The sequence below is a fragment of the Takifugu flavidus genome, chromosome 7, assembly GCF_003711565.1.
Source record: "Takifugu flavidus isolate HTHZ2018 chromosome 7, ASM371156v2, whole genome shotgun sequence".
Lineage (NCBI taxonomy): Eukaryota > Metazoa > Chordata > Actinopteri > Tetraodontiformes > Tetraodontidae > Takifugu > Takifugu flavidus.
The window spans coordinates 16,304,030-16,314,149 of NC_079526.1; the positions used below are offsets into that span (position 1 = coordinate 16,304,030).

Here is a 10,120-nt window from a genome sequence, read left to right on the forward strand (position 1 = left end):
TGTAGCTGCTGCTGTGTAGCTGCTGCTGTAGCTGCTGCTGTAGCTGCTGCTGCTGCTGCTGTTGTAGCTGCTGCTGCTGCTGCTGTTGTAGCTGCTGCTGTTGTAGCTGCTGCTGCTGTAGCTGCTGTGTAGCTGCTGCTGCTGTAGCTGCTGCTGCTGCTATAGCTGCTGCTGCTGCTGTAGCTGCTGCTGTAGCTGCTGCTGCTGTAGCTGCTGCTGTAGCTGCTGCTGCTGTAGCTGCAGCTGCTGTAGCTGCTGCTGCTGCAGCTGCTGCTGTAGCTGCTACTGCTGCTGCTGTAGCTGCTAATGCTGCTGCTGTAGCTGCTACTGCTGCTGCTGTAGCTGCTAATGCTGCTGCTGTAGCTGCTGCTGTAGCTGCTGCTGCTGTAGCTGCTGCTGCTGCTGTTGTAGCTGCTGCTGCTGTAGCTGCTGCTGCTGTTGTAGCTGCTGCTGTTGTAGCTGCTGCTGCTGTAGCTGCTGCTGTTGTAGCTGCTACTGCTGCTGTAGCTGCTGCTGTAGCTGCTGCTATCATTAAAAAAGTAATGCAGCAGTAAAACAAGGAAGGAGCTTTTAAACATCCCCAAATATTCGTTTGCTAAATGTGACCAGAGGAGGCCTGAAAGGACAAAATGAGCTGCTGAAGACAGTTTTGTCCAGGCTACATTTCCCAGCTACTCTGAGTGGAGCCACAGCCTAAAGCTGAAGAGTGACCCACAAAGGGACGTTTGTCCCGGCTCAGAGACACGGGAAAGGACGGACACAAGGACACAGGACACACAAGGACACAGGACACAGGACACACAGGACACAGGACACACAAGGACACAGGACACAAGGACACAGGACACAGGACACAAGGACACAGACACACAAGACACAGGACACAAGGACACACAAGGACACAGGACACAGGACACACAAGGACACAGGACACACAAGGACACAGGACACACAAGGACACAGGACACAAGGACACACAAGGACACAGGACACAGGACACACAAGGACACAGGACACAAGACACACAAGGACACAAGGACACAGGACACAAGGACACAGGACACAAGGACACAGGACACAGGACACACAAGGACACAGGAACTCCCCTGTAACTACTGGGTGGCCATGTGTGGTGTGTGTGTGTGTGTGTGCACATGCATGCGTGTGTGTGTGTGTGTGCACGTGTGTGTGTATGAGCGTGTGTGTGTGTATGAGCGTGTGTGTGTGTGTGTGCACATGTGTGTGTGTGTATGGGTGTGTGCACACGGGTGTGTGTGTGTGTGTGTATGAGCGTGTGTGTGTGTATGTGTGTGTGCACTTGCATGCATGTGTGTGTGTGTGCACATGTGTGTGTGTGTATGGGTGTGTGCACACGGGTGTGTGTGTGTGTGTGTAAGCGTGTGTGTGTGTGTGTGTGTGTGCACATGTGTGTGTGTGTATGGGTGTTGTGCACACGGTGGTGTGTGTGTGTGTATGAGCGTGTGTGTGTATGTGTGTGTGTGCACTTGCATGCATGTGTGTGTGTGTGCACATGTGTGTGTGTATGGGTGTGCGCACACGTGTGTGTGTGTGTGTGCACATGTGTGTGTGTGTGTGTGTGTATGTGTGTGTGTGTGGGCCTTTGCACACATGTGCACACACACATGTGCACACACACACACACATGTGTGGTGTGTGTGTGCAGTCCTGACCATGCAAGGCCCAGCTGAAGCAGGGGGCGACTCAGCACCACCCCGGTCGGTGATGAATGGTGCCATGACTGATGAATGAAGGGGTGAATGAGGGCGATGGATGGATGATGGTGCCATGACTGATGAATGAACGGGTGAATGAGGGCGATGGATGGATGAATGGTGCCATGACTGATGAATGAAGGGGTGAATGAGGGCGATGGATGGATGATGGTGCCATGACTGATGAATGAACGGGTGAATGAGGGCGATGGATGGATGAATGGTGCCATGACTGATGAATGAAGGGGTGAATGAGGGCGATGGATGGATGAATGGTCCATGACTGATGAATGAAGGGGTGAATGAGGGCGATGGATGGATGAATGGTCCATGACTGATGAATGAACGGGTGAATGAGGGCGATGGATGGATGAATGGTCCATGACTGATGAATGAAGGGGTGAATGAGGGCGATGGATGGATGAATGGTCCATGACTGATGATGAAGGGGGTGAATGAGGGCGATGGATGGATGAATGGTGCCATGACTGATGAATGAACGGGTGAATGAGGGCGATGGATGGATGAATGGTGCCATGACTGATGAATGAAGGGGTGAATGAGGGCGACGGATGGATGAATGGTGCCATGACTGATGAATGAAGGGGTGAATGAGGGCGATGGATGGATGAATGGTCCATGACTGATGAATGAAGGGGTGAATGAGGGCGATGGATGGATGAATGGTGCCATGACTGATGAATGACGGGTGAATGAGGGCGATGGATGGATGAATGGTGCCATGACTGATGAATGAAGGGGTGAATGAGGGCGAGGATGGATGAATGGTGCCATGACTGATGAATGAACGGGTGAATGAGGGCGATGGATGGATGAATGGTGCCATGACTGATGAATGAACGGGTGAATGAGGGCGATGGATGGATGAACGGTGCCATGACTGATGAATGAAGGGGTGTAATGGGCGATGATGGATGAATGGTCCATGACTGATGAATGAAGGGGTGAATGAGGGCGATGGATGGATGAATGGTGCCATGACTGAGGAATGAAGGGGTGAATGAGGGCGATGGATGGATGAATGGTCCATGACTGATGAATGAAGGGGTGAATGAGGGCGATGGATGGATGAATGGTGCCATGACTGATGAATGAAGGGGGAATGAGGGCGATGGATGGATGAATGGTGCCATGACTGATGAATGAAGGGGTGAATGAGGGCGATGGATGGATGAATGGTGCCATGACTGATGAATGAAGGGGTGAATGAGGGCGATGGATGGATGAATGGTGCCATGACTGATGAATGAAGGGGTGAATGAGGGCGATGGATGGATGAATGGTGCCATGACTGATGAATGAAGGGGTGAATGAGGGCGATGGATGGATGAATGGTCCCTGACTGATGAATGAAGGGGTGAATGAGGGCGATGGATGGATGAATGGTCCCTGACTGATGAATGAAGGGGTGAATGAGGGCGATGGATGGATGAATGGTGCCATGACTGATGAATGAAGGGGTGAATGAGGGCGATGGATGGATGAATGGTGCCATGACTGATGAATGAAGGGGTGAATGAGGGCGATGGATGGATGAATGGTGCCATGACTGATGAATGAAGGGGTGAATGAGGGCGATGGATGGATGAATGGTCCCTGACTGATGAATGAAGGGGTGAATGAGGGCGATGGATGGATGAATGGTCCCTGACTGCAGCAGAAGCAGGGAAGTGAAAGCGCTCCTCCACTTTATTGCCCCGTCTCTCACATCCTGTTCTGATCGATACTGAAGCACTAACGGAGATGAGCGCCCAGCCTGTGCACGTACGTGCGTGTGGTTCTTTAATATTTATGTCAGAATTAAGTTGAAAGAAATAGATTAACAAAAGTTTAAGATGCACAGGAGGGCGTGAAAATAACGTGTGATAAAAGGAAAGAAAGACGGCGGGAAAAGCAAAGAGATAAAAGCACTGATGTGTCAGCGAGGCGGGGGGGGGGGGGGGGGGGCGAGGCTGGGGGGGGGGCTGGGGGGGCGAGGCTGGGGGGGCGAGGCTGGGGGGGCGAGGGCGAGGCTGGGGGGGCGAGGCTGGGGGGGCGAGGGTGAGGCTGGGGGGGGGGCTGGGGGGGCGAGGCTGGGGGGGCGAGGGTGAGGCTGGGGGGGCGAGGCTGGGGGGGTCTCCAAATGAGAACCCGCTGCTCCACCATCTGGCAGGAACAGGAAATGCCCCGTTGCCCCCCAGACGGGCTGAAGGCTCCAGGCTGATAAAGGCAGGGAGGGGACAGATAAGGGGGGGGGCATCGACCCTCCCCCCTGCTCTGTTTCTGCTGGTGTTTGGGGAACGCGTGAGAATGTGATGACGCCAGCAGCCCTCCCAGGTCACACACACCTGGGGGAGGTGTGTGCATGTGCTCTACCTGGCCGACTGGACCCTCCTGGCCCTCCAGGAGAGGCTGGGGGGGTCCTGGTGGGCGTGGGCAGCGCTGGGGCCCCGGCGGCTCCTGTAGCGTGACGACCCAAAGTCTGGGGGAGCCCCGGAGGAGAAGGTGGACGGAGGACCTGGGGGCAGCAGAGCTCAGTGTGAACACATGAAACACGTGCACGCCCACAGCAGCGCACGTGTAAACACGAGAGGCTGTTAGGGTCTAACCCTAACCCTAACCCTGACCCTGACCCTGACCCTGACCCTGACCCTAACCCTAACCCTAACCCTCTAACCCTGACCCTGACCCTGACCCTAACCCTAACCCTGACCCTAACCCTCTAACCCTAACCCTGACCCTGACCCTAACCCTGACCCTAACTCCAACCCTTTGGAGACGTTTGAGAGCGTTTGTCTAGAACCTGATATAATAAATATGTTTCATGTGTCACCAGAGAGTGTTGGAGGTAAAGTTCCCACAATGCATCTGTGCTGCTGTCTGAGCTATTTGGTTGCATTGGCACATGACAAATAGAGCTTGTCAAGGCTGCCCCCCCCCCCCCCCACACACACACACACACACACACACCAGCTTAATTTGCCACTAAAGCCTCACTAACCCAACTCTTGCTACATCCATGAAGCTGTCACACAGCTGTTCCACCTTGCTACTGTTTAATGACATCTACAGCGAGCTGTGCAGTTGATAAGTAACTGTGTGTGTGCGTGTGTGTGTGGTGTGTGCGTGTGTGGTGTGTGTGCGTGTGTGTGTGTGTGGTGTGTGCGTGTGTGTGTGCGTGTGTGTGCGTGTGTGCGTGTGTGTGCGTGTGTGCGTGTGTGTGTGCGTGTGTGTGTGTGCGTGTGTGTGTGTGTGTGTGTGCATGTGTGTGCGTGTGTGCATGTGTGCGTGTGTGTGTGCGTGTGTGTGTCAGCAGGGATGGATGGACCCTGCTGATCTGATTGTACACCTCTGCAGGTTGTGTTGCTTGAGTGGCACTGGGAGCAATGGGGTCTCAATCTTCTACTACAGGACCATGACCAATGAGAGTGTGAACACACACTTACACACACACACACACACGCTGGGGTCTCAATCTTCCCTTAATAGACCTTTGACAGAGGCCTGCCTTGCAATGGGGCAGTCGTGCACGGAGTCCTCGCCGTGCACGACTGCCTGCAGGCCTCCATTCATCTCCCTGACGCCTCCATGAGTCGGCACATCATCTCCTCCCTCGCCGCTGCCTCTCGCTCCTGCCGCCAGATAACGGGACGTTCGGTTTGATCTCTTCGGGCGTCTCTAAGCTTGCACACAGCTTCGCTCTGGATGATTCTCAAGAGATGAGCTTCATGAATTCTTGATTTACGCCTTCAGACCAATCAAACAACAGAAGCTTTAAGAGCTAATGAAGGTGCTTCAGCTCAGCTTGGCATCACCATCCTTCTTCTTTCACCATGGCAGCAGCTACTTTGGCTCCCAATAAACCTGATCAACCAAATGTTGCTGAGTCCAGCCAATCAGAGACAACGTTCCCATTTAGTTGAAAGTGTGCTCGCTCAACACAAAGCTGAGGTGGATGAGGCTGAACCTTGCTAAGGTTGTGGGCCACCATGGAGCAATGCTGGGCCTCTGACTGGGTCTGCTGACAGGTCACCACGCTGCACATGTTCCATCCTCTCAGGATGCTCCCACTCATCCCCCTCTCCTCTCTGCCTCCTCTAACAGAGGCTGCCTCCTCCCTGGGTCGGGCCAATGAATAATAAATCTTAATATTGACACTGTCTCTTCCCCTGGGGCTCATCTTCTGACCCCCACTGCTCCAGCGCTCTCACAGGAGATGGGGATGCCATGCAAACATCAGATTTACCAAGAGAGGCGCCACAATTTAAAGACCTGCTGTGGTTCTGATATGATCCCTTGTGAGTCTGACAGCCAAAGAGAGGTTCTGACAGACTACCCAGATGTTTGCTGCCCCCCCCTGCCAACAAGGAACTTCAGAGATTCTCCATCCTGTAATCCCTGGGGAGAGCGAGGTCTGTAGAGGATGAGGCTGCTCCGTCAGGGACCATGCAGACGGGGCCGTGCGGCCCCTCCTCAGGGCAGCTTCTTGCCATTTAATCACCTTCTATTTCCTTTAGAACTGGCCCAGAACATTTTAATCTCCAGAGTTTGGCTGACTGGGCAGCAAGGTGACGTTAACTTGGGCTTCCAGATATGTGAAGAGCTAGTGTTTCCTCCAAAATATATAGCAACCTTTGACAACCTCAAATTTGGCTTTAAGTTACAGTTCTTACAGTCTTTAAGTCATCCAGCAGATGGTCCTGAGTCATTCCTGAGGACTAAAAACGGACCAGGCTTCAGAGAAGTGCCATCACTCTCAGAGTGTTGACAGACACACGGCTACACATTAATCAGTTACCCCCCAAATTAACACGCTGGAAATCAGCTGGTGCAACATAAACAGCCGAATTTTAAAAGAAGGTATTTCTGTGATGGACCTGCTGCACTGTGTGTGTGTGTGTGTGTGTGTGTGAGAGAGAGAGTGTGTGTGTGTGTGTGTGTGTGTGTGTGTGTGTTGTGTGTGTGTGTGTGATGAGGAGTTGACAGTTGCCTGGTGGCCACTTATTGACACAAAAGGCCTCTGACGGAACCATCAGCTGTCGGTGTGGTCATGTCGCGGCGGGGGGGAGTAGGATGGGACGGGGGGGGGGGGGGAGATGGGGGGCGTGGAGGCGGAGGAGGGTTGGGGGGTGAGGAGCTCGTGGCCTCGTCCATCATCGCCACGGAGCCATCAGCTGTAGCAGCTGAGCCAGGCAGCACCAACAGAACCCCGCACTGCTGCTCGCTACAGTGATCCCCCCCCCCCCCCCCGTCCCATCTCCCCCCCCCCCCCCGGACGAGGCCTCACTTTCAGAATAATGTGCTTGAACTTTTGTCCCGTTTCCGATGAAGAGTTCAGCAGCAGCGGTGAGGAAGCATCACTTTGATCAACATCCTGTTAACTTCAGGACCACCGATCAATTGGGACTAAACCTCATTAAGATCCTCCACATGTGACGTCTAACCTTCTGAAAACATCTGGACAAGGACCCTTTTATTTAGGTGTCGTAAGGATGAACGGCGGTGGAGGAGACAGAGGGAGATGGGAGATTCTTTCCTCCAAAAATGTATTTTAATTTACCAAAAATAAAGCGGCGTCAGAAGATGCCAGGCTAAATTCATACAATACGTACAGACCCTGCACACTCTTACACCCCACCACTTTAACTTTTTCCAACAATTTTCTTTTCCTCCAAAACAATGACCAACCAACTCAACAACCAACACGAAGCCCCGTCTTGGGTCTACTACAGGGCTTTTATACCTGTAGCCCCTCCCACAGGTGAAACCAATTATCAAAATTATTACGCTCACTAATACATTTACAAACTCAAAATTACAACCGAAAAGAAAATACAAAATATGCGTAAAACTTCCAAAACAAATTTCCACCACCAACAACCACCCAGTGCACAGTAAAATACATGTTCAATTTACCCCAATAAAACACCCCCGCTAAAATAGATTGTGCCGTAGCACCCCGCGAAACCCCTCCATATATACAATCATGGACCAGTCCTTCGGTTTCCCCAAACCAGGAAGTATGTCCTGCTGGTGAGCTATGGTAAAAAGTGGTGTGTGTGAAATGCTTAAACCGAGTAACCCTAGACGGAACAGAATGGAAATGAAATGTTTGTGTGTGTGTATGAAGTGTGTGCGTATGAAGTGTGTGTGTATGAAGTGTGTGCGTATGAAGTGTGTGCGTATGAAGTGTGTGCGTATGAAGTGTGTGCGTATGAAGTGTGTGCGTATGAAGTGTGTGCGTATGAAGTGTGTGCGTATGAAGTGTGTGCGTATGAAGTGTGTGCGTCAGTGGCACGGCTCACTCCGTGACATTAGGTGCAACCAAAATCACCGACGTGACCGTCACCATAGCGACCACGTTGTGGCGGCTGAGCTGTCATATCAAACCTCATATCACTACATTTGAATTCTGCATTCCTGAAACTCTCCATAGGAATTTCCAGAACACGATCACACAAGGAAACGTCCTTGATGAGGATTCAAGGTCAATGGCCCCCATGTATGCTTCCATCGATAACTTAAATAAGACATGATGAAAACATGCATTTCCCGTGACCTTGACCTTGACCTTGCCCAGCAGAGCGGACCGGCCTCCACGCCACATGTCGACTTTGGTCAGAGGAATGACGGAATCTGTCAATCAGCCAATCCCATTAGACAGCTCCAGGGGGGTCCACGGGCTCTGTCCACTTAAGCTCTGCCAGTATTCCATACATTACATGTGAGTGCACATGGGCCTGTGGTGGGGGGGCAGCCTGTGGTGGGGGGGCAGCCTGTGGTGGGGGGGCAGCCTGTGGTGGGGGGGCATGAAGGGACATGAAGGTTAAGTGAGGTCATCCCTAAAGGGCAACACAAGATTCCACAAGGGATGTGGACCTAACGATGGGAGCAAGGAGGCAGGAAGACCGAGACCTTCAGAGGCTGAGAGAACAAACAGGTGGACGGGGGCTATTAATGGCCGTGGATGGGGGGGGGGGGGGGGGGACAGACAGTGGTCGAGTTTTAATACAAATACAAGTTTGGCCCTGACAGTGGTTGTGATGAGGCTCAGGTTTGTGGATTGTGACTCCAGCCTCACAAGCTCAGAGGGAAAGGGCTGATTACTAACCCTCTAACCCTGCTAGCATGTCCTGTAGCATTCAGAACCAGGTCCTGGTCACAGAACCTTTCCATTTTCTGGGCCCGGACTCTCAAAAAGAGACACACGCTAAGACCAAATACCTCCGCGGGGTGGAGCTCTGCAGCTACAGGGGCTGGTGGCATCAATCATGGGGCACTTTGAGGCTGCACGGGTGGCAGGTTGGAGGTTCTGGTTGGAGGTTCTGGTTGGAGGTTCTGGTTGGAGGTTCTGGTTGGAGGTTCTGGTTGCAGATGGCGAGCGTCATGAATTCATCATGCTGCTGATTCTTCTGGGCCAGTGAGTGGTGGTCACACAGTGAGAAAAGGCGCCACCAACGTTCAGGGTGTGTGTGTGTGTGTGTGTGTGGGGGGGGGGGGGGGGTCCAAGATGGTCCAAGATGGTCCAAGATGGTCCAGGTTTATCATGGCTTCTGCGCTGCGACCTGAACCACATTTAGATAACAAAGAGTGCAAATGTGTGTTCAGATCAAAGCTATACATAGAGAGGTTAGAGTCTTGCCCTTTAGCAGTGACGCTGACCTTTGACCTTTGCATTTGAGGGCCTGTTGGAATAACTACAGAAGTTGTAAGTGGTTCCCCCTGGCTGCGGGCCATGGCCCACTCAGTGACAGGCTGGGACGGGGTCAGGTGTCTGGAAGGGGGGGCAGCTCTGGACAGGGAACTGCCCCAGAGCTGAGGGTTCAGAGGCAAAAGGTCAGGGGGAGAAATGAGAGTGACGTGATGAGAGTCTCTCGTTGGCCTGGGTCCTAATGTGCTGAGGTCAGGGCGCTGGGGATCCTTCACTCGACCCATTTGGAGACTTGAGAGGACCCAGCAGGCTCCAGAGAAACAGCAGAACCCCTCAGAACACGTTTGCCTCTTCTGCCCTTTTGAAGGAGGACGTGGCGTATGTCCACATGTCCTCGGGTCTGTCTGCCCCTCAGCTTCCTGGTCCACCCCTCTCCTGCTCTGCTGCGGTTCTGGCTGCAGCTGCCAGGGTTTAATTGGTCCCTTTGGGCCGTGGCGAGAGCCGGCAGCAGCCCGAAAAGTGCTGATCCAACCAGCAGGATCAGGCATCTGCTTGATGTCCCGAACCACCGGCCCGGTCCGCTCACAAACACACACCGAGGAACCAAAGGTCCTTCAAAGTCACAGCAAATCCAAGTTCAAACTCCGTTCCCCAGCTGAGAGGCAGCCGCGCTGACCGGTGCTGGAACATCAGGTCGGCCCAACACAGAGGATGAGGAGGCTCCAGACTCACAGAC

General features: G+C 53.0%; 1 protein-coding gene across 1 annotated transcript in view; it reads right to left on the reverse strand.

Moving 5' to 3' along the window:
* The window catches only part of zc3h3 (zinc finger CCCH-type containing 3), a 34,330-nt gene that overhangs the window by 11,558 nt on the left and 12,652 nt on the right, over positions 1-10,120 (reverse strand). Inside the window, exon 4 of the mRNA XM_057038978.1 lies at positions 4,110-4,251. Within this exon, the coding sequence (XP_056894958.1) occupies positions 4,110-4,251 (142 nt within the window). The remainder of the gene's footprint in view (positions 1-4,109; positions 4,252-10,120) is intronic.